The sequence below is a fragment of the Stegodyphus dumicola genome, chromosome 10 (assembly GCF_044657685.1).
Source record: "Stegodyphus dumicola isolate Sdum_Otavi_A_Nest chromosome 10, ASM4465768v1".
In the NCBI taxonomy this organism is placed as follows: domain Eukaryota; kingdom Metazoa; phylum Arthropoda; class Arachnida; order Araneae; family Eresidae; genus Stegodyphus; species Stegodyphus dumicola.
This window is the reverse complement of record NC_140777.1, coordinates 134,117,110-134,143,056: the sequence shown is the minus strand read 5'-3', so window position 1 is coordinate 134,143,056 and position 25,947 is coordinate 134,117,110. Positions and strand designations below refer to the sequence as shown.

At 33.3% G+C, this 25,947-nt stretch overlaps 1 protein-coding gene across 3 annotated transcripts in view; it reads left to right on the top strand.

The window, feature by feature from the left end:
• Nucleotides 1-25,947, top strand: part of LOC118192449 (pro-neuregulin-2, membrane-bound isoform-like) — a 204,254-nt gene that overhangs the window by 163,654 nt on the left and 14,653 nt on the right. Inside the window, exons 3-6 of one of the 3 annotated variants that reach the window (XM_035363421.2) lie at nucleotides 222-349; nucleotides 6,592-6,691; nucleotides 14,159-14,217; nucleotides 19,332-19,402. In XM_035363421.2, the coding sequence (XP_035219312.1) occupies nucleotides 222-349; nucleotides 6,592-6,691; nucleotides 14,159-14,217; nucleotides 19,332-19,399 (355 nt within the window). In that variant the 3' untranslated portion in view covers nucleotides 19,400-19,402. Of the gene's footprint in view, nucleotides 1-221; nucleotides 350-6,591; nucleotides 6,692-14,158; nucleotides 14,220-19,318; nucleotides 19,403-25,947 lie in introns of all 3 variants that reach the window. The other 2 variants (XM_085825565.1, XM_035363422.2) reach the window with 2 other exon arrangements.

The window sequence follows — 25,947 nt, the reverse complement described above, 5'->3', positions numbered from 1 at the left end:
AAAAATTTCATTTTTGATAAAATGAAAGTTAGATTTCAGAGTAAATAAAGAATTCAAGACACCAGCTTCTAACTATAACCAAACTCTTAATTTTCTGACTTTTATTTCAATTTCTTTTGATTTTACTTAAAAGATTAGAATAGCATAGATTTTAGCAAATTATTAATGTATAAAATCGTTATGTACTTGAATATTACAAAATCAAATTTTATTTTTTTCAGACGAAACTCCCATTTAGTAATTAACAAAGTGATGTTGGAGGATGGTGGTTTGTATAAATGTTTAGCAAAAAATATTTTAGGAAATGCCACTGCATCTGCCACAGTTAATGTGACATTAACAGAAACAGGTACTTTTTTAAAATTTTTAAACTAATTAAAAACTATGAAATAATAAATATTATTCTCATACTTAACTATTAGTAGTAGCATTTTCTTTTTTAATATGTGTATGTTTTACATCTTATTCGTGCAGGGAAAAGAATACTTCTCATTCTTCTTTAAAAATAAATTGAATTCATTTTATATGTAAACACTGTTGCATGAACCAAACTAGTGTAACTCACATAGTAATTTAGATGTCAAACAACAAAAATCAACGTTATATTATCAAATTTTCTCTGTGAAAATTTGAAATTTGAAAATATAATGCTGATTTTTGTTGTTTGACTTATAAATTAATATTTGTTCGACGTGTTATTGTATCTGAATGAGTGTAACTCACGTAAAATAATAAAAACTGGCGGAAAAGCCCGCCAGATGAGCGGGCTATGGCCAGAGCAATATTTACAAGTTCTGCGTTTTGAAAAACTGTAAATAAAATGAACTATTAATGTACTATATACAAATTTGCTAGCTGCGACCAAAGCAAAATTTATGAGTTCTATGTACACCTGAAAAGAAGGTGCATAAAAGCATTTAAGTACGAATTCGAATACGTCAGTTGATTCTTCCCAAGAAACAGCCAATTCATAAATATTTTTGTGTTGCCAAACCAGGAAACAAAAACTTTGGATACTTCAGGTTAATACGTATACGTATGACATCGTAATTTTAATTTAATGTAATATAAAAACTTTTTCTAAGTATCAATGAAAGAATTCATTCTTAATCTGAAACAAAAAAGTTGCCATCAGCAGCTATTTATTTAAAATGCTGACATTAACGAAACATTTTCGACATACAATGACGTCACATGAAATCTCGTGCTCTGTTCAGTGTCAGACCATGACGTTATATAATAGTAATATATTTAATGTTTGGCAATGCTATTTTTATTTCATATTTTGTAAACTTACAGATTTTTTTGTTAACAAACTTTACTATCTGAAAGCCAGCAGTGGCAACATTTTTCGAAATAAAGCAGATCTTTATCTAAAGCCTGCGAGAACTGTTGCCATTCGGAAAAATGAGAGCCCAAATTAGCGTTTTTCAAAGTTTTTTATTACTATCTGGGCTGATCAAAGTCGTACGAAGATGAGAATGTTCGAAATGGCTTCTCAGGAATTTTTGGAATTCGGGAATACCTCTCTCGAAACTCAACTCCTCGCCGTTCCGAGGAGATATTGGTACTGTGATAAGGTTACATAAAAGAAAAAGAGACTGAAGATTTATATGGACAAGGATGTCTCGTGAGCATAAGCTGAAAATTATTATTTTTTAACTTACAAACACGTTTTCAATAGTTGTTAAAATAGTTTTATTAAAATAATTAAATCGTTGGCAATGTTAAAAACGCAAGCTCGAGAGCCACGAATTGCTCTCGCACGTAAAATGTATAGAATTTGATTTTTGGTGATAGATAGGTTTTTCTCTGCAGAATTGTATGTAGCCATTTTTTTTTTTTTTTTTTTTTGCGTTCAATAAAATTTTTATGCTGTGTTTTGTTTTGAACCTGATGTCACAACCCAGGTTTTGCATAGCGGTTTCGGCCACTACACCACAGCAGTAAATATTAAAAGTTGGTGGCAGCTTTTAGGGATTGTTCCTGAAAGTAAATTTAGGAACGGACTTTCTCGCCTGTGAACTTGAGTTTTATGTGAACAGTAAAGACTTTCTTCTCTTCAAGAACGATCTAGTTTTGCGTGCAAGGACAGTTCGCGTGGTGAAGCCTCTTCAGTGACAAGTGACAGTGTGTCAGAAGGGAACACCGGAGGAAGCGTGATCTAGTGCCGCAAAATAGTGAAATTTCCCGGAAGAATATCCAAGTAGTGCCAGGAGAGTCAATCGAAGGCGTCTTCAAAATTGGTGAGTACCATTTTTGTGATTTTGGAGAAGTTATGCCAGTTATTCCAGACTAGGCTTATTTTGGATATAGAGCAGGAAAAGGTTGCCTCTTAATTAGCATTTTTTATATATACGCTTTGTTTGTAGGCATAGGTATTATCATTAAGTGTTGTAAGGCAATTTGTATTCAGAATTGTTAGGGAATTATTCAGTTTTGGAGAGATAGACCTGTTGTTGTTTTTGTATTATTGTTTTTCGGGATAGGTTATTTTTCTTTAATTTTCCATAATGGGTGAGTTTATGAGGAAATTTACTAAAGCTCTACTATTGGAGTTAGCGGAGGAGTTTGAAACAAATGTGTCTCAGGCAAATAGAGTAAGAGAAATTAGACAGGCTATTCTAAATGCCGAGGACTATGAAGAAGAAGCTGCGAAAGAATACGCGGCAAGAATTTGGGCTACCGCTGAGCAGAGAAAAGCAGAAGAAATAGCCGAACAAGAGAAAGCAGAACGTGAACAAGAGAGAGCAGAGCGGGAACGTGAACAAGAGAGAGCAGAACGGGAACGTGAACAAGAGAGAGCGGAACGGGAACGAGAGCGAGTTTTTGAATTGGAAAGGTTAAAACTGATGAATGTGGTTCAGACTAATTAGCCTAGCGTCCACGGTTTCGAAAGTTGAACAATCTAGAGAAAAAAAGGTTAATTTGAAAGATCTAGTACCGCGTTTTGAACCGAGTAATATAGATATTTCATTATTCTTTATGCTATTTGAGAAACAAGCTCAAAAGGAGAACGTTAATGAGATTGATTGGGTCTCGCAATTAATTCCTTTATTACCTTACGATGTAGCCCAATTAATAGTAAAAGAGCCAGCGGATAAAGGGGATGATTATCAGCATGTTAAGAAATTACTCATGCAGAGGTTCAAGCTTAGTTCTTGGGCACTAAAAACAAAATTTGAAGAACATTCTAGAAAAAACGGAATGTTATGGGTGGATTTAGTGTATGAATTGAGAGTGTATTTAAGAGAATTGGTTGGATTCAGTAGAAGTTCAAGATTTTGAAAGTCTTAAGGAACTTATGCTCACTGAGCAAATTAAGCGGCAAGTCCCTCTAGAAATAAGAGAGCACTACTTAGACAATTGGGGAGAATTTAAAACAGCTTCCATTTTAGCAGAGAAATGCGATAAGTATGAGGCTTTGCGAAGAGATATGAGGAAGTTAGAACAGAGAGCGAGGTTAAAGAAACCATTTGAGAAATATAGAGAGCGGTATATAAATTCTAACTGTAGTTATAATCAGAAAAGTAGTGGTCATCAAAGAATTAAATCAGAGGAGCATAGAAAAATGGAGGCTCCTAAAAAAAGGCAAGTTTTCAATGAAGCAGGTTTCGAGAAACAGCGGAAAATAAGGTGTTACCAATGTGGAAAGGACGGGCATATCCGACCTAACTGTCCTTCGCTGGAAAAGAATAAGGCTAATCTGGTGAATAATCTAGGAACGGAGAGTTTAGGAAAATGTTTTGAGCCGTATTTCAAGAAAGCAGTAATTAATGGGATAGAGAGAGAATATCTGAGAGATACTGGAGCTGGTATAGATCTGTGTAATAGTACTTGGATTAATACTAATGACTTATTAGGGGAAACTGTATGGGTGAAACAGCCTTTGGACACAGAGTGTAAATGTTTACCTTTGGCGAAAGTCACCATTGAAGGTGATTTTGGTGTGGTCACTACAAAGGCAGCGGTTACTCCGGTAGAGTTAGATAAAGAGTACTATTTGTTAGGGAATAAAACTGCACAGTTGATTGAGGAAATTAGGGAACGACCGGTTCTCTTGAATGCTGTGGAGACTCGTAGTCAGGCGCATGCGCGCAGGAGTTTAGAGAGAGTGAGTGCAAAAGACTTTGATTCCAGATTGGAAGAAGAGAAAGAGATAGAAATTGAAATGGTTGTGAATAATGAGCTTTCGGAAGTAAGGAAATTAACTAGTAATACAGAGGAGGCCATTAAAATTACAGACATCAGTTTAGAGGAAAGGGCTATCCTTGCGGATGTTTCGCCAGCAGAATTCTCGGAAGCACAAGCAACAGAAACTCATGATAATGTTCAACACCAAACAAAATTTATTATATCGCATACTGAAGGAACACAAGATCTGCAGAATTTGATATTCGAAAAACCCACTTCTATCAAGACGTTTTCTTCTGAGAAATTGCTTCCAAATAACCTTGCTGTAAAAATGATGTTCAATTATAATGCTGAATCAAATGCATATGCTATATGGCGTGCAATGTATAAGGAGACATTACCAGCCATTGTCGAGTTTTCTTTGGATGAACTGACAAATCATAAAGTCAGGAAAAAGAAATTGGGACCTCATCCAAATATAGTTGTAAATGTTGAAGAGTGTTCTGTCTCAGTGATTGATTATTCGAGATCAGATCTACGGACAGCAGGAACTTTAGCATATGAAGTATATGGAGGAGCCAATCCTTTTTATTCTGTGAATTGTGATTTGAAAAATGATTTTGTAGCGTTTTGGAATTATAGTTTTGTAGATTTAGATTTGTTTGCATAGTGTGTTTCATTTTCAAAATGGTTAGAATCAAATGTTTAAGTATTAGCATTTTGTAAACTGAAAAGGTACTTTGTGTAGATTCAAAATTTAAATCTTTTTGTTGTATTTTTGCATTTATGTTATCTAGAAATAAGTGCAGGGTAATATAACTGGCTTCTCTATTATCACTTAAATGGTTACCACTTGTGTTTTGAAAGCAGTGAAATGTATTTAGAATTTTTCCTTCCATAGTCAAGAAAAATTTCTTTATGAGGGGAGGAGCTGTGATAAGGTTACATAAAAGAAAAAGAGACTGAAGATTTATATGGTCAAGGATGTCTCGTGAGCATAAGCTGAAAATTATTATTTTTTAACTTACAAACACGTTTTCAATAGTTGTTAAAATAATTTTATTAAAATAATTAAATCGTTGGCAATGTTAAAAACGCAAGCTCGAGAGCCACGAATTGCTCTCGCACGTAAAATGTATAGAATTTGATTTTTGGTGATAGATAGGTTTTTCTCTGCAGAATTGTATGTAGCCATTTTTTTGCGTTCAATAAAATTTTTATGCTGTGTTTTGTTTTGAACCTGATGTCACAACCCAGGTTTTGCATAGCGGTTTCGGCCACTACACCACAGTACAAACAAACAGACAGACGCTCACATATTTTAACAGCATAAAAAGTGCATCTAATTGATGATAAAATACATGCTAAGAATGCATTTCTTTTGCACATTCTGTAACGAATACTTTCCCAGACATATATTACAAGATCTCATGTACTAAGAAGACATTTTCAAAGATTCATTTACTATTTTTTCCGATACTCTTGTGATACATTATAAGCATTTATTTTCATTTGCATATACACCATAAATTACTTCTGTAAATATAATAATTTTAAAAATATCAGCAGAATTTAACATTGTCATCAGTAATTCCAACTGTGGTCGTGTGACTAAGAATACTGGCAGTTGATCAGTCGGAAGCTGAAAAAGTTGGCCGGATATGTATTTTTTTCCTGCTCCTCATGTTTAATATAAATGGAAACTTGGTCCCCTTAGAATTTCCTTTCCCAAAAAGACTTCTCTCCCTCCTCTCCTCTCAAGCGAGCAGACAACCCGAGTGCTTTAATGTAATAAGATAGTCTAATGTAATCTGATCACTAATTTAATATGTGTGAATGTCTCATAAAGTGTCTATTTTATGAAGTAACATTATGTGATGCATAATTTTATTTTAATGTCAGTTAATTTAAATGTTTGAAATTAATATTAGAACTTGATGCTAATTTATTTACGTGGAATTATGAGTTAAATGAGCTATGAACATTAAAAATTAAAAAAGTCTCCTTCTAAATGAGAATCTTTTTTAAACTTGAAGAGTACGATTTTTAGACCGCTCGCGTTTACTGTCTTTGCCTCCACCATTAAAACACAGAAGCATAAACCTTCACAAAACAAAGCACAGGTTCCCACATCCAGTGTTAATGAAAAGGCATAAGGCAGTCTTGTTACTTTTAAGCCTTCTCTTATAATGCATATATTCTCCTGTGTCTCTAAAAATGCCATCTATTATTTTATAGAATTTCAAGGTTCAACAACGAAGGTTACTCATTTATGAGTTAGAAACATGTATCAAGATACTTTTTATAAATTCCATAAACTCATAGTCCAAAAAATATAAATATTAGTTATGGAATTGGTATTTAAGAACTTGAAATTAGTAATAGCAATTACACATTCGTAAATTTTGTGTGAAGTTTATTTATGACACTAATTGGCAATACCTTTCCTTCATACAGACTCTGTGCATGGAGATATAGTGCCTTGTCCTAGAAGGAATTTTTGTCTAAATGGTGGAGTGTGCTACCTTTATGCCTCAATCCAAGAATACATCTGCGAGTAAGTGTTGCTTAGATAGTTACATAAATCGCATAAAATGTTCACTAAATGAATTTAAAAATATGTAAAAGTACAATTCAAGAACTCTAAATTTCGTGAATTCTTTAAAAATAACTATGTCTTTCACTTATCACAAGTGATAATAATTATTCAACAGTTTACAGATAATTTTGTTTTCTAAATACTCATTGCAAGTATGCACAGTGGTGAAACATATCAAAAACTTCAAATGTGTATCGAAAATTTTTTAAAAAGGAATACTTTAAGAAAAGTAAAATTTAAAAAAGGAAGGTTAAAGAAAGAAAAGCTAAAGCATAAATTTTAATTATAGTGGAATCGATAAAAAAGTAGAACAAAATAGGATGTGAATTAAAACAAAGAATTATGCTACTCAAAAGACTTACTTTCATGTACTGCAAGTTGAAGTAGTTCAAAGCTTTGAAAAGAAATGAACAGGATTTTATCCCTCATTTTAAAAAACTTTAAATGAACTACAATCCAAAATATGCACAGAATTCTTAACACGTTTAGCCAGAAGAAAGTTCTGATTGCTCAGAGACTTTCAGAGGGACTGCAAACAAAAATAAGACACAAACAAGAGGGTGAGAGAGGTTTTGAGAGATAGCGAATATCCAAATCTTCAAGAATGACTCTAAAATTCCGAATATGAATATACTGTGATATTCCGTTTAAAACAGTTTAATCGAAATGGCTCAAACAGTAATAGCATCACATACTGATTTTACTTGGGAGATTAGGCTTTCAGCAGAAAATTAGATAGATGTTTGACAAGATTATTGTTCAGATCCTTTAAATAGCATCGAAAACAGGGCAATTTACTGGAGTAACTACAAAGGGTTTTATCATAACCTTGATTTTATAATCACCTGGAATAAAAAAAAATATTTATTTGTGCATATTATGTATACTATTACGCCAGTGTGCGTGTGCATATATATATATACACACATTCTGTGGCATAAAAAGGGACACACCAAGAATAAGTTATCCGAATGGGGCGAAAATCGGTGGATGCGATGTACATATATTAAAAAAGAAACGCTAGCAGTATTATAGGAATTGAATGTTTTATCCAGGAAGTACATATACAAAAGAAAAAAAAAAAGTCAGTAATGCTGTAGTTGGTCATTGATTCATAGAGGTGGAGGATGTCCTCTTGCAATATTGCTTTCCATACACATTCCGGTTGCGAGTTAGATCGGCGAGATCCAGGATTGTCGGAAACGTCTGCTACTCAAAGCCACACGTCCTTAAGAACTGGCAATGGCACCGGCCAGGGAATTGTTAGAAAACACGATGACAAGCCATAGAAAGGAGTGCCGCCGAGTATTATCGTATTGAAATATAAACTTGGGCTGCGTGAAAGGAAGCGCGACATTACCGAGTGTAGAATATAGTCGGCGTACCTCCATGCTGTAAGGATGTCATGGACGACAGCCAAAGGGTTCCAGCTATCAAATGAAATGGAACCCCATACCATAATTCTTAGTTGTTGGGCTGTGTGGCGGACTACAGTCACATGAGTATTCCACCCCTGTCCTGAATGTCTCCAAATACGTTTTCGCTAGTCATCGGGGCTCAGCTGAAAGCGGAATTCATTGCTCAAAACAATTATTTTCCAGTCCGTAAGATCCCAGGTCAAATGCGCAAGACACCACTGCAAACGTGCCTGGTGGTGTGCAACGGTGAGGGGCACTTCAACTCAGTGGCTTCCGTGATTTCAGCCCCGCTGAGTCATTGTTGATAGTCACTGCAAACCCCGGTGTCCTGGTTACACGTCGGATCGTTGATAAGGATGCAACAGGAGCTGTGATCGCCAATCGGATGGTCACTCTGTCCTGGCGTTCTGTCGTTGATCTCGCTCGACCGCTATCTTCCTGATACTCTGTGCGAGTTTATTCACCCTATCCATACAACAGTGTGATTCAAATGTCAGGCATTGCTGCGATTTGACAGCCCTGCTTCCTTTGGTCCAATTGATCGTTTTTTCTTAAATAGTGGCATATGCTCATACTGTTCTCAGATCCATCTGCGAGACACTGGCATAGTTCACGCGGACCGCCGGAACTACTAAGGCATGAACAGCCATACCTCAGCATTGGAATGTCCTCTGCATCCAGATGCTCCGTTGCAATGCGCTGAAGTTCCAGCTAGACAGTTATTGGCCGCCAAAAGTTTGCTTATTTTATCGTAAGGTATGGCCATACACAGTTTTGCCCCATTCGGATAACTCTATCTTGGTGCGTTGCTTTTTAAGTTATAGAATGTATACATAAGTTAAGAACTAAAAATCACTACTCATGCAGGACATTAATTTTTTTTTAAAGCAAATTTAGATCATACTCAAAATCTCAAGACTATGCAATGTATATAAAACAAAATTAATGAAATTGTGTGAAACCTTAGGCTAACATAAAGTAATATGCTTCAGCAACTTGCTAAAAAGTTGAAAAGTAAACAAATGTAACAGTTTGAAACAATTTAAACTCACATCTTCGGAGTGCAAAAGTTTAAAATTTAGTCAAATAAATAGAAAAAAGGTAAAAAAAAAAAAAAAAAAACTTACTCCTTTCAATATTTTGCTAAATTTTTAAGGAATTTTAAGCTTGACCGGATGCGTTTTATAGGGTTGTCATGGAAGCGAGTAAAGATTACTAACTTGGCAAGCAAATTGATGAAATAATGTGTAAGCGGAAGATTTGCAAATAGTAAAATGGTAAAAAATAATAATTATGGCAAGAAAAGTGAGTTGAAATCGAAAATGCAACGGAAAAAAAATCAGCATAAGTTCTTCACACTTCTCGGCTTCGAGGTGGCTCACTGGAAATTGAAATTTCCAGTGAGCCACCTCGAAGCGAAAGAAGAAAAAAGAGAGAAAATATTAATAAAAAATTATATAGTTACGAATCCATAAATTTAAAAGTTACACATTCCCTCTATTCTCCTCTTGTTTTCGGTTGGTTTCGGTTCTTCTTGGTTTCGGTGCATCATTTAATAACTTTCAATGTATAGGTGATAGTTAATGCCAAATTTTTTTTTAAAAAAAGAAGTTAATGAAATTATTAAGTATTTTATTGTTTTGCAGTGTATTGGCAAGGAGAAAATTTCTTCTCGCAGATCTGAACAATTTATTAAAAAAGTCTTCTTTCATCAAAAAGCTTAATTTGCCTATAATTAAGTATTTTGAATCTAGATAGTCAATGTGCTATTAATTAGAATTAGGGTAAATTTTGCTAGCTTCAATAATTCCAAAATTGTCAACTGAAATAATGTCGTCAATTTACCTGTAGGTGAAAGAAAATGCTTGTAATGGGAAATCAGCTGCTTTTTGTTAAAAGGTGACATACACACACATATTTATACATACATGAAGCTGAAAAAACAATGGCAATTATAGAAATCATAGTAAAACAATTTCGTTGTGAAAGCTATCGTTAAACCTGAATGCACCGTAGTTTAAACGACATTCATGCAAAAAGTTAAGTTAAAGATCAGTTAACCACACGCTTTTAAAAGAAGAGCGACAGGCATTCAATTTTATAAAATGTTAAATTACTTTTACTAAAGAATTAATATTATTTGACACCTATATAAATTATTGGTCATTAAAGCTGATATGTCACGAATAAAGTGAACAATAGACCTGAAATTTGCAAGAAAGATAGAGCCTACTGGCATATTCAAATGATTACCATGGCATGGAATATGCATATCATAGGCAAAAGTAAGTACCTATAGTGCCAGAATAAGCAGACTGAAATGTAGATTTGTCATTCTAAAAAGATCGCTTGATTTTCTTTTGTTTCAGATGTAGTGTTAGGCATCGTATAAGAAGGAACTCCTACCATCGCGTCTCAGAACAAGATTGTTAAAGAATCGTAGCCTATCGAATTACTATACCACGTAATTGCTGCTCGCATTAGTGGAGTTCCAATAACTGAAAAATCAAAGATAATTTAATAATCCAAGGTCTAAGAAAACCACGCAGAGCGATGTACGGGATCTCGACGATCCTCGCGTATTAATACAGAAATCTTGTAACATTACGAGAGACATACTGTAACATTATTAGTAAAGATCATACAACCACATCATGAAACATGGGTCAGAGAATTGAGTATGTTGCACAGTACCAATTATTCTAACATCTGCTGCGACAACATCTACAGTGTTATAGACTATCAACAATTTACTCTTAAACACAGGAATCTGAGTCTATAGTGCTTCGTTAAGCGACTCGGAAGGGCATATCAGTGGGATACATCATAATTTCTGACAAATCTCGCTTTTGCTTACAGCTTCATAATGGTCATAGCTGTAGCCGTGTGTTCAGGCACCGAAAGGAACAAATGATCGTTTTCATCTTTAATTCGCATATCTGGAGCTTTGACCAGCCACTGTTCCATAACATTTAATGTCCGTGGTTTTGTCATATTTTCGGGGTTTTTATCACTCCAACTTTCAATAAAACATTGCAAGACCTCACGTTTGCCGTTGCTGTGCTACGTTTCAGAATATTCGACTCTTGCTTTGGATATCGCTTTCTCCTCATCTCTAACAAGCTGAAAACGTCTGATCAGTAATTTCAAAGAGTGGAAAGATAACACTTGTCAGACAATACGACAGATGATCTTTGGCCCAGATTTGAAGTTGCGTGGATTATTATATTAATAACTACCATCCAAAATCTGTTTGACTTCATGCCTAACCGAATAACAGTTCGGTCCAGAGTCTCAGTGTACTTGAAACTTTAATCATTTCAGCTCATCATATTTATATTACATGTGTATTTAAAATATTTGCAAAGAGAGGAATGTTCAAAAGCTGTTGCTAAAACGTACATTTGACACTGTAGTTCCTGAGTAAAATAGTTATGAAAAATAAGAGGATTTTAACTCTCTTGTTCATGTTATCTTTCTACTTACATATATATTAAAATATATATGCAATATAAATATGATAAACAGTGTAATTATGCATTTAGTTTGATTCTCGGTGCTTAATTTCTAAAATTAGAAGGGCAGCAGCTCTATGGAAGACCGTCAGGAAAAGGGTGCAAAAATAAATAAATAAATAAAATTACTAATCAAATCATTAGTAATTAAATGATTAATTATTAAAACAATTAAATAATCGATAACTAAAGTAATCAAAAATTAATTAATTATTAATATCATTAAATAATCAATGATTAAAGTAATTAAAATTAAAATTTAACAAAATGTAAACAGATAAATTTAAAATAAATAAATAAGATAAATTGAGATCAAATTTCTGTCGAAAAATTGTTCAGTTAGAAGTACCGTAGCCTTCTTATTTAGGGCTCCGGTGTGCTCCGACTGGAATTAGGATTTATTGCAAAAACTAAGAAGTAACGGAGCCGGGCTACGGTGGGCTCCAGCGCAATTTAAGCTCTATTGATTCTGTACATTAATTTGAAATTACACCGTCAATTCTTAAATAATTATTAATTTTCCTTTCCACTTAATTGGATGTAACCCAGAAGCATCAATTTTAGTAACTCAGAAAATGAGTATATATATATAATGTTGAATGATCTAAAATTCACTTTGTTCGAAAACAAGTTTTTCTAATACTTGCGCAATAGCTGCAAAGAGTAAGATAATAATAATTTATTTACTAATTAAATATTGATTATATTGCCTCCTAATATAAATTTAGTAGAAGTATAAAAAAAGAGGGAACCCATATGTAGGAAGTTGAATTCCAAAAATTGTGCTTTAAAGTAACTTGAATGTAAATCATGAAAAAAAAAAAAAAAAAAAAAACTTTTTACGGGAACTTAAATTTAAATCATGAATAACAAAATTTCAAACTTCGAAAAAAAATTAAAAATTAAAAACAAGTAATTACCGCTATTGATCGGAAATTAGTTGACTTTTCAAGGGGAACAAACCAACTCCCGTTCAATGAACAATAATTAATGAATGCGAAGGTGTTTCGTCTTTTACTCAAGTAAGAATGATGATGCCAAACTGGCAAATGAAGTTGGACCAAAATTATAGTTCCATGAAGTGATGGGATTTATAACCAAAGTTGAGTACCAAAGAATTCATTCTGAATGAAGCATTTTCGATTCCTTATATAAGATTCCGATTCCTTATAAATTTTGAGTGAAAAACAATTTATGTAGTAAAATTTACAAAATACCTGAGTAATTGTCCCACGACACCTTCGCTTTTATGCATTTTAATTCAAGACTAAAAATGAACCTATTTCATAATCTTTAGTTTGTCAAATAGCTCGTTGACAGTGAAAATTACTTTTTTCCTTTTCTAATTTTCTTCCTCGTTCCGACACGACAATTAGCCAGAAATTAATTAATTTTCATTCACTAGTCAGTATATTAAAAATTTTAACAGACTTTTTCACTCACATAAGAACTCAGCAACAAACTTCCCTCAAACATTCCTAGTCCCTCCCACGTCCCATAAATTACTTCTCACAAGTTTCACCGCCTGAAACAATTCAAAGTATCCCCGCTGCCGATAACGGAATTTCGGACACACACCGCTTCTGAATAAGACACAGAAGAAAACACTTTAACGACATCCCCCTAAAAAGAACGTAAGTTAATTAATGCATTTTCTGGCCTTTTATAGCTTCACATTTTACTTTCATTGTATATATTTCAGTTTTTCCCTTTTTATTTGATTTGTTTTTGCAAAGATAACATTGTTATGTTTCTTAATTTTCTCATGTTTATTTCAATTACCTTGAGTTCTATTTCATAATTCCAATTAAGATTACTACTGTTTATTTTTATACAAATGATCTTGAATTAACATGCATAAAAGCGAAGGTGTTGGGAAGACATTTACTCAAGTATTTGGTAAATTTTACTACATAAATTGCTTTTCGCTCAAAATTTATAAGGAATCTTGTATTAGCAAAAATGCTTCATTCAGAATGAATTATTTGGTACTCTACTTTCGTTATAAATACCATCACTTCAGGGAACTATAATTTTGGCCTAATTTAATTTGCCAGTTTGGCATCATCATTCTTACTTGAGTAAAAGACGAAACACCTTCGCATTTATTAATTATTGTTCATTGAACGGAGTTGGTTTGTTCCCTTTGAAAAGTCAACTAATTTCCGATCAATAGCGATAATTACTTGTTTTTAATTTCTAATTTCTTTTTCAAAGTTTGAAATTTTGTTATTCATGATTTAAATTTAAGTACCCGTAAAACATTTCTTTCATAATTTACATTGAAGTTACTTTAAAACACAATTTTCGGAATTCAACTTCCTACATATGGGTTCAGTCTTTTTTGATACTTCTACTAAATTTATATTAGGAGATAATATAATCAATATTTCTTTAGTAAATATATATATAAATATTATTACCGTAACTATGAATTATTTTACTTCTTGTCGTAAGTAACAGCATGTTAAAAATAAATTTATTTTTGCCAGATGCGCGGAAGGTTATACAGGACAAAGATGTGAAAAAAAAGCCATTTCAACTTTGAGTAGTAAGTATTTATTTTATAAGACATTTACAGTTTTTTTCCCAAATACTTATTTATTTTTAACCTTTTCCTTAAGCACTTTTCTTTATTACATGCACCATTTTATTATTATATTACGGTGCTGAAGTACAATAAAGCGGATTTTAAGCTTTATTAGAGAAAGAATTAATCTATTTCAGCAAATTCTTTAGTGAAAGTAATGCAACAGAAGGAAATACCTCTGTAAAATCTAATAGATAAATAGTAGATATGTAAAATGGGGATTTATTTTGTACATTTTCCACGCTTTTAATACAAAGAATACAAGTATCGTGTAAAACCATTCTTTAAAAGTTATTGGGAAGAATACCTAACATTTTTTTCTTAGTTCCAGAGCAAAACTTGCAATATGGGGTATGATTCTGTATGCGCATGTATTAACTTGCTTGCATACATGCATGTAAAATTGTAAATTTCATAGACCATATGAGTTACGAATGTTCGCAAGTAGGTCTAGTTTGTAAACATAATTTCAATTCAAATTGCCAAAAGTAAAATTTAAAGCAATTCTTTTTTATCTTCTGGTATGGTATAAACTGGCAAAATCTGATAAATAAGTAATACTTTTTAATGCCTTAATTATGTAGAAAAATTGCACACATTTTAATCACAATGACTCAAAAAATACTTGCGGGAATTTATATCGATTTAATTTCCATAAAATCTTTTTATTAATAGTAACATCTAAATGTGGGTTTGTAATTCTTAATACAAATTTTATAATACCATTTGTATTCTAACTCAGCCACAGTGATGTTACTTATTTTAACAATAATTTCCGTGTTAGTACACATACATTATTCTAATAAAAAAATCTAAGTAATTTCCAAAATCAGTTTGCTTCACTAAATTGTCTAATTGTATGCTTATTGTGAATGCACAGCTATGCTTAAATTTTTCCAATTACTAATTGCACTAACCGAAAACTATTCAAGACAAGTAGTGTGTACTGATAATATCAAACCCAAGCTATTAAAATTAAAACCGTGTTTATTATTCATACTGCCTCTCCATCTCAAGTTTAATTTAATAATTTGAACATTAACGAAGTACAAAACAAGTATTAGTGACTTTTATGAAACATTTTCTATATGCACCAAGGTCATGTTTAAATTAGGCCAGAATAAAAACCAATCATAGATCTAAATCGATAAGAATAACCCTATGTTTTAGAATAAGGTCATTTTTATCATAAATAAAATAAAAATTGTAAATTTCTGAATCTAAGACAGTATTATAAATGCTACATAGAGATTGCATGAGTTCCTGTTATCTTTGACCAGACTTTGTGCTATTTTTAAACATAATTTTCTATTCATGCAACTGGCTTTCTATATTAAATATTATCAAGGCAAGATAACCTTATTTTATTTGGTTATTTCTTTCATCAGGCAGATGCTTTAACATTTTATAGCTGCCCGAAAAATGAAATAATTGTATGATATTGTTACGAAATGTACAGGCGCGGTAAGATGGCTTCCCCGCTCAATAAACAAACTTGGCTGGTTTTCAGACAATGCCCATTTAATCCTCTAATGGTTAGTTGGGAGTTGATTGTATTTATTTTTTATTATTTGATAAAATATTGATTTGGACACAAAAATTATTATTAGGATTTCAAAATAAATAATTAAAAAATTTTTTAATTGAACAAATAAAAATTACTCATAAAAATATAAAAATACTGTAAAGAATGCCTTTAAAAAGGGCTGCCTACGATGTACCCTTGTGCGAGGTTGTATTTCAGCCTCTTTCCCATAAAATCTAATAATTTGCGAATTAAAATTTAATTTATTTCAAGAAATTTCTCATTATTTAGCCATAAAAAAATCATCTAAACAAAAAAATTTTCTCAAAAATTTAAGAACATTTTGAACTAGCTTTGCCATTGATTATATACTTTTATTTTTTCTAGTTTTAGCTGTTACAAAATTTTTAATCAGATCTTTTCTATGTGAAATATTCATAACATCCTTTCCCACTGACTTTCTCCTGGTAGCTATTTATTCATAATTAAGGTTAAATAAATACGCAGTCCTATGTATCTATTTGAAAATCATCTTTTAATTTATATCCATCCATATAGAACAGTAGATACTGACTTATTTGATTTTAAAAAGATTTTTCACATAAAAAAAATCAGGCGTTTGTTGGTATTCTCATAATAGCTTAATTAGTTAACCAAATTTATTTAAACTATAATTTGTCATAATTAAATAAACCTCGCGTGCTGTACTGTAATGTAAATAATCTACTCTAATCTAACATTTTGTTAAAGCAATGATTTCTATTCATTTTATATTTGTAACATAACATAAATATTGCAACTCTGTAATATGTTACTAATTACGGAAATAAACAGGCTAAAAATGTTCATATTGGCTTCTTTTCCCACCTGTCTTTTCTTAAATGGCTTGGTCAAGTTGCTCATGCACAGTGCTGAATGAAGGTATTATCATTGCCCAGGCAAATGATACATCTATCGCCCATTAACACGATACCGAGACCTGGGAGGCTGAGGTATTTGCACACTTTTATCAGGCTCCTAGGCTGGTAGTCACATCCTGTGTGTAACTCGTGCGGAAAAGAACATATCGTTCCTATCATATCATGGCAAAATCAGAAGAGAGAAAAACCTCGTGAAATAGAGTAATGAACCTCTCGCACATACAGGTCGATAGGTCAGTTCAATCGCTCAGATGTGCAATGTCCGAAGGTGATGAAAAAGCAATAATGGCTACTGGCTCAGGTAAAGAAAGTCTATGTAACAATACATATTCTTTGGCTCAGCTAACATGAATAATTTTGCAGAGCCGATGGAATGGCATGCTATTATCAGGGCATCAGTGGCTCAAATGGTCGATGCATGGGTGGAGAGAGAAGTCCTTTGACCAAGTGGGCGGAGCTACTGGTGTAAAAGATCCAATGGTGTACCGACACCTGGAAAACACCGTATACAGATTAGTATTTTGAAGAGTTTGAAGCTCCGTCGAAATAAATGAAACTCGCTATATTTAGCTGAGGCTGACCCCTTAGTCTTTGGAATAAAGTTCTGCTTCTTAATTAACAACTTGAAATAAAACTTTATTATTATAAACTTCTTTAAAATGGCAGCCCTTCCGATCAGGCGCCTTTGTGCTAGGCACAACGTGGGAAGATCAATCTGACTCATTCGATTAGCGATAGGATTAGTTTGACTATATGCTACAGTTTGACAGCACACTCCAATTAAATAGAAATATAATCCTTACATGTACACCTGATTACTTTTATATGTTATTGTTACGCATATATGCTAACCTTTACACGTCCACCCCGAATATCCCGAATCACATACCGAAGACAGAAAGCTAACAAAATATACAAACTGCTAATTATAATTGTTTTCTTTTTTTCCTTTTGTCGATGGGCTATCAACAGCTGAGAGGATAACACCATGAACTGTGGTTGCTTGGCCAGGGTTCAAATGCCGGAGAGCGGTCATGATTTCGGCCTGGTATAAATCCGAACCAGTATCCGATACAAAGTCTTTCATGAAAACATCTGCCAGCATCAAAGCTTTTTCCCGAATATAAAGAAGCACAACTTCTATCTTATCGTTAAGAACTGCAAATTCCACTTTAAATCCCAAATTTTTAGTGTTAGTTAACCAGTATAGCTTAACATTTCTATTTTTCGTGAAGTCTTATTATAGCGTTTATCACCCATGCTACCTTACCAATATTGCTATACCACATGTAATAACATTCCTATGCAGTAACATCGGCATGGCAGACTGTTGTTTGTAAGAGCTGTTGTCATTCGACTTAATCATAAGACTTTTAATTTGCCTTTGAAATTAAAATTGCGCATTGCTTAACAAAATGAGCGATTTAAAATCAGTATACAATCGACACCCGTTTAACGGGTAATACCGAGTATGAAGGTCAAGCTTAACATAAAACACGATTAACCCAAAAGTAGTTAAAAAAAAATACAAGAAGAAAGAATAATTTATGTTACAATTTACTGAAAAATCTATTAACAGTTTCCTGTATTTTGAAGCTGTTTAATACAGAGAATTAGTTCATTTGCAGACCTAAATTAAGTCAGTGTTCAATGCAATAAGAAAATATTGTAAATAACAAAGATTATTAAAAATGAGGAAATTAAGTCATGAACAGAGTAAAAAACAATATTTACGAAAGAATTTGGGCAATGTCATAAAATTAAATTCACATTAAAAATCGTTTAGAAATTTTAAATTTTTATTGTACAGTGTTTATATATTCCAGATTAAGTACTATTAAATTATGCACCGTTGTGGATAAAAATAACTGTCAGTATATCACCATTTACTATCATTCCTGTTCACCGTAAGTAATTTTCTTTTTCTTTTTTTTTTTTTTTTTTTTTTCATTTCCTTAGAGATGATTTTCTTTTACGCCAGTACTTTGTGAAATTTGTCCATCGTTCCCTAATAAAGTCAACAGCTTTTGTTTCGGCGGGGCTCTGTTAATCCACATCCCAGTTAATATGAATTGCACTGTATACGCTATTTATTTATTTCATTTTTATAGAAAATCCAGCTGCTGCAATTCTGCAATACAGCCACCTGAGGAACTTTATAAACATTCGTACAATTAGGATAATTAATAAAAAAATATTTGTTCCTAACCTTATACATTACACATCTCATGATCATTTGTTCTGACGACTAAAAACGAGTTTTTCAATTTACCATTTCTCTATACCAGTTGGATACTTTCATTGCTTATGGACTTTAAGGGAGGTTTCATAAAAATAACATGCTTTCATCATTCTGTTCGATAATTAAAGTCTTTCCCCCCCCGCCCCTAAGAGTTCAATTTCCCCCCCCCCATGGTTAATGTTTTCTTTCCGTTAACGAAACCTCCATTTCGACATCGAGTATAATAAAACTCTTATTTAGTTTTAAACGTTAATGAGAATTACCGCAAACGGGTCCATTAAAATGATATGACTAGTAAATGTTTAAAAATGTTTACTTCGGGTGATAATTTATAAAAAATAGTAGAATTAATTTTGCTATTTTTTCCCTTTTGGTCCTTCACCTGTAGATGCGCTGAAGGCTCCTCGTGATTTGAATGCCACTACTCGCTTGCTGCAACACTACTGGGGTAGATGAGGGGTAAGCTTAAATCTTTTAATAATTTTATCCGATAAATTTAATAAAATACAAACAGAAATTTTTCTTTGACAAATCTGATACCGATTTTCTTTCCTATGATATCAATTTATTGCTTCTCTTATTCCGCCAACCTACGTACATAACTTCAATTTCTAAAACTTAAAAGTAGAAATTCATTATTTCTTCATTAGACGGTTAAGTTATTCCATTTAATGTACCAACGTCTGTTAAGTAAACGTAATTTTGAAATTGAATTAAATTAGCTTTGTTATTTAATTAGTTAATGAGAAGGTGACTGTATTTTCAAGCACAGTGACTAAACTATTGCAATTAAAATGCCAGATCAGGAAATACTAAAAACCAGTATCTGGGTTTAAGCAAGAGTTAACTTTCTCCTTTACGTATATTCGGGGGGGGGGGGGAATTAAGAAATAAATAAAATGAATTAAATGAAAAAATAAACACCTGTTACAAAAAAATTGCATATATTATAGATAATTCATCTTTGTTTACTCACTTAAAAGTTACACATTAGTATCCATCAGGTTTAAAGTTATGTTCTGACAACAATACTTTGATAACGTAAAAGGAAGAAAATAAGAGAGTAAATTTGAGATTTGGCGTTGATGATTATGATAATGGAGCCAGATTTTTATCACTGGGCTCCACTGTTTATTGAACAGAACATTCTGTTGACACGGCCTGAATATTGCTTAGGCTCACAAAGACAGGCTTAATGTTAAGAACTTTTAAATGCTGAGAGTCCTTGAAAGAAAGAAACTGGGCCTACCCTTATCGGGCTTAGACCAATAATACGATTTTTCAATATAAAAGGTTAGTATGGCTGTCTTTCCAAGCTTCGGTATACGCTGTCAAGTTCAATCTATTTCAATGACATATCAGTTATTAATGTTCAGATTACAGTGATCTCGATATTAATATCTCAGGTATCACTAAGCTCTTAAAAATTTCACAGAAAAAGGGGAAAAAAAGTTAGTTTTCGTCAGAGACAGAAAAGGGTTAAATTTAAAACGCTTATTTCTCAAAAACTATCATTTCGTTTAATGCAGTAATAATATGGATTCGTAACTTGAAATTTTGAGGTATAGAGGCAATTTCAAAAATATTCATACCTTCAGACAGATACAAAAAATATAGCTGCTGTTTTGTGTATCCAAATTGTAGTTTGAACTGGGGAGAAAAAAAAAAAAAAAAAAAAAAGCAATTCTATAGCTCCCCTTCTAACTTGCTTTAAAAATTTTAACTTTTATATCCCAAGCCTTGCTTTTTTTCTTCTCTCGAAAGCGCGGCTTGGGATATATATTAGATTTACAGATAGCATTGTTCTAATATAGGTATTCTTGACATAAAATCGGAGTTTTTCTGAAATGACATTCCTATTTTTTCCACATTTCGAATGTATGATTCAAACTATGCCGATAAATTTAATAAATAAGTTTTGTAAAAATTGCTAAGTTTTGTAAAAATTGCACGAGTAGTTCTTAAAAAATTAGCTGTGAAAATTTTAGCGCCCCAGTGTTAATTGAATTTAGTATATATTTATTAATCTCTCTTTTTTTTTTTTTTATTAAATTTAGATTCTTTCTCGATTCAAAATTTAGGTTCAAACCAAATAAAATTCGCAGGTATTTTCTCATTTATTTTTTTTAATTTAAGTAATTTTTTAAAATTTTTGCAAGAGATTTTTGAGTTACAAAATCCTTACCATCACGTCAAAGTATATCTAAGCATACCTGAAAAAAATTAGAGTTTTTGTTCCAAATTTACAAAGATATACATGAATTTACATATTGGCGAGTTTTGAAATTTAGCACATTTGTTATAAGCGATAATAACCCCAAATGTGGCTTAAGCACTTAAAATAGAAAAGAATAAACGATAATAACTTACAAGAATAAAAGATGCATCATTTTTTTTATTCTCTTGCATAACGAAAGGGAAAAGAAGATAGGTTACCATGAGTTAAGAAAGTTAGTGAAAATTACAAAGTGAATTATTCTTGGCGCAGACTGAAAAAAGTGCGCCAAGATAAATTTTTAAATTTCTGGGTAAGTTTCTCACCAAATTTTACAAAATTTAATATTTAGGCATATTTTGAGTCGTAGAATCGAAATATGGAAAAAGTCAATATCTCATTTTAGAAGAGCTGTGCATTCGGTAGGGAAAATGACCGACTGTGACTCTGACTCCTGGAATTTTAAAGACTCCGACTCGACTTCGACTCCATGCTATAAAAGAGAAGATGTCGGGGGACAATACTCAAGTATTTTATGAATTTTACTAAATAAATTGCTTTTCACTCAAAATTTGTATTAGCGAAAATGCTTAATTCAGAAAGAGTTCTTTAGTACTCTTCTTTGGTTTTGAAACCCATCAGTTCACGGAACTATTTGGCCTAACTTAATTTGCCAGTTTAGCATCACATTTATTACTTGATGAAAAGACGAAACACCTTCGTATTTATTAATTATTGTTCATTGAACGCGAGTTGGTTTGTCCCCTTAAAAAGTCAACTAATTCCCGATCAATAGCGATTATTACTGGCTTTTAATTTAATTTCTTTTTCAAAGTTTGAAATTTTGTCCCCCTAAAACATTTTTAACAATTTACATTCAAGTTACTTTAAAACACAACACAATTTACGGAATTATACTACCTACATATAGGTTCTCTCTTTTTAGATACTTCTACCAAATTTATATTAGGAGATAATATAATCAATATTTCTTTAGTAAATAAATTATTTTTATCTTACTTTGCAGCAATTGCGCAAGTATTAGAAAAACGTGTTTTCTTCGAACTAAGTGAATTTAAGATCATACAACATATATATAATACAACATATATATATAACAACAATATGTAAATACACTCACGTTTGTGAAAATTGCAACACCATGAAGGACTTACGCGAGTGAGCTCAAATTTTCAGGAAATGCAAAGTAGCGCATGATATGCAAATGATTAGAATTGCAAATCCGTAGCGCATGCGTATGCTGAGCAGCGCCCTCTGAACGGCTGATGGATCCGAATAAATAGACGGCTGTAGCGAGGCGTGTATGGTTATCGGTGGTTATCTGCTAGTGGTAAACGTTAACTCAATCTGTACTTATGCCTCGTCGACGAAAGAGAGCGAGATTTGAACAACTTACAGATTTTGAACGAGGGAGAATCATCGGCCTTCGTGAAGCTGGATTGTCGTATCGTGCAGTAGCCTCTCGTGTGCAGCGTAACAGCAGCACAGTGATGCGCGTTTGGAAGCAGTGGACGGACGAGTGTCGGACAACTCGGAAATCCGGGAGTGGACCCCGAAATGTGACGTCAGCTCGCGATGATAGACACCTGGTCCGCATGGCGCGGACGGACCGTACAGCTTCCTCTAGACAATTGGCAGCACTGTGGTCAATAGCTACAGGTGTTTCATTGTGTGCTTCATCAATTCGTAGACGTCTGCTGCAGTGTAGACTGCGCGCACGGACTCCTTTATACAGGATCCCCCTAACGCACGACCATCGCCGCCTGCGGCTACAATGGGCCAATCAGCATAGAGACTGGCGTGCTGATTGGCAGCATGTCGTGTTTTCTGACGAATCCCGCTTTAATTTGTGGTACCATGATGGCCGCATTCGTGTCAGACGCTATGCCGGTGAACGCCACCTTCCGGAGTGCATTATCGAACGCCACAGTGGACGAACACCCGGAGTTATGGTCTGGGGCGCCATAGCATATCATAGACGATCTCAATTGCTACGAATTGTGGGCAATCTGAACAGCAACCGGTATATCCGTGAAGTCCTACAGCCCAAAGCTGTTCCCTTCCTTCAAAGCTTGCCAGGCGCTGTATTTCAACAGGACAATGCCCGCCCTCATACTGCTCGGATTGTTAAATCCTTCTTTGCAGCGCAGCAGGTACAGCTTCTTCCTTGGCCTGCGTGTTCCCCGGATATGTCGCCAATTGAACATGTGTGGGATGTCATTGGTCGGCGTCTTGCTCGTGATCCTCGTCCTGTTGCGTCTGCAGACGAACTTTGGGTACGCGTACAAACGATATGGAATGCTCTTCCTCAGTCAGACATTCAAACTTTGTTTGACTCCATGCCACGTCGTGTAGCAGCACTTATTGCGGCGCGTGGTGGCCACACAAAATACTGATTCTGATCTCTTGTTCTTGTTTGTTTGCTTTGAACATTTAATCATTTATTTGTACCACTACCACTCAACTGTGTATTAAATTGCATTCAATTATGACGATTCCTTCTTGGTGTTGCAATTTTCACAAACGTGAGTGTATATACACATGGGTAACAGCTTATTTTTTTAATATAAAAGAAGTAATAGATGCTACAGAAAAAAATTGATGGCATAGCAAATTATTTATATTAATTAGCATTTATTATGAAATGGAAAAACCGGTATTAGTTATTTCTAAGAAATAGTATAGCTTCGGCAAGATCTTTGTTGGAGGGTCATAGATCCGATTTGATAAACTTCAGAGCTGAGAAAAATCTTTCCACACTAACTTGAGGTAGGAGGAAGAGCTGTTACTGTTAGGGCTACTTCTTTTAACTTTTCAGGATAGATTTTTATAAGTTCTAAAAGAGGTGTCTTGCAAGTGCAATCATATTTCTCTATTTCTTCGAAGGCCATGTAGAAATCTTGTTTATATTTTATCATTTTTATATCTGGTTCTTTATTTTCATTCGCTTTGCCTTAGCCTTTTCAATATTATCCAAAAATATTTCTCAAAATCTAATTAATCACTGGAAGAGGATGATAGAGACTCAATTGCATTGTCTGTAGTTTGACTGTCCTGATTCGAATTCTCCAGTTTTTCTGAGAATAATTTCATTCTTAATGAAAGTTCGTAGATGGCTTTATTTGCTTTTTTAATTTGTTCGTCATCCAAGAAAATTCGATGTTTCGGATCTCCATATATTGAACCCAGCAAGATCTCATTGTCTACCGAACTAGTTTCTCTTTTCTTCATTGAAGAAATGATTACTTCTGCAATAAACCCTCCGTTTCAAGAAAGAACAAACACCCCCCTTCTTCCATTCTCGCCTCCTGTCAATTCTTCAAATTGCAGTTTTTTTGTGGCTATATATGGTGTAGAAAGAAGAGTTTCCAATTCTGCAAGATCATTCCACATTCTTTCTGTTAGTGAAACATTAGGGTTATCTACATCTTCTAAAAAGTTCTCAATTCTAAAAACCTCTTCATCATCAAATATGTACTTCCTTATCGCGTTGCTTAATCAATAATTGCTCCTTTTTCTGTTCGCTTCCTAAGAATGGCATCCATTTTGGGAGTTCTTGCTGCTATTGCAGCTTACCTAAATTTACCAGTGAGATTTGTAACTAAATGAATCAGTTTAATCACTAATGGCAAATATCACATCCATCCTCCTCCCTTATATTTATTTATTAATATGTAAATAAAATAGAAAATAGCTATTTAATAATATATATAGTTCATAAATAAAAATAATAACTCAGCTTGTCATTACTGTTTTTGAATTCATTTTAATTTCATTACAAATTCAAACTGTCCAACAAAAACTGGAGTCGGGGTCGATCTATTTTTAGCGACTCCAGCTCTGACTCCTTTTACCGGAAAAGTTCGGTTTTGTGTCAAAACACCTGTTTTAGAACAAATCTAATATACATCCTAAGTCGCCCTTTCAAGACATGAAAAACACAAATTTAAATTAAATTTTGTCAATCGGCGCAGTAGAAGGGAGATTTAAAACTGCTTTGTATATGAGTGTATATAAGGCATGTATGGATGATACTACTAGCATTTAAACAGAGCTGAATATTCACCGAGGAGCTTTTCATGAGTTGGAACAAATTTTAGATAAAACTCTTGTCATGCTATGAGTTATATTTTTTTTATATAACTCACTTTTATTTATTTTCCCAAGTTTCTCTCCTTGTCGATGATGACGATGATTTTCCCAAGCCTCACTCCTTGTCGAGTATATTTGGACGTGCAGAAGTTACTGTAAGTTTCTTGATTTAGTGGCACTTCACCCACATAATATTTATGCACACATTGAAATCAGGGCATTTCAACACAAAGAAATTTTCCTTGAGGAATGGGTAATTGTAGTTTGCATAATTTAGCGTCACTCATGCATAAAACTACTGTCCTTTATTATTATCTTTCAATAAACTCTAATTATTAATTTATTCTAGCAAAATTTTAGGCATTGGGAATAGTAAAACTTTACAGCTTTGGGAATGTATAAGATATGTATAAGAGAATGTATAATATAGATTTAACAGCGTGTTTGTATTACCTATGTAGTGACAAGAATTTATGTAAAGATGATAAGTACTTTAAACCTGTCTAATAAACATTCATAATTTCTCTGTTCTGAACTGACAACAAAATGTTAGAGTATTTAAAAATTAGCAGCGACTTTTCCCCTTGAAACAAAAATGTAGTTATTTTCTGTGTGTTCATTTTTGAAATCATAAGGTGATGAGTCTCTTGCTACCAAAGAACCTACTAGTGATTAT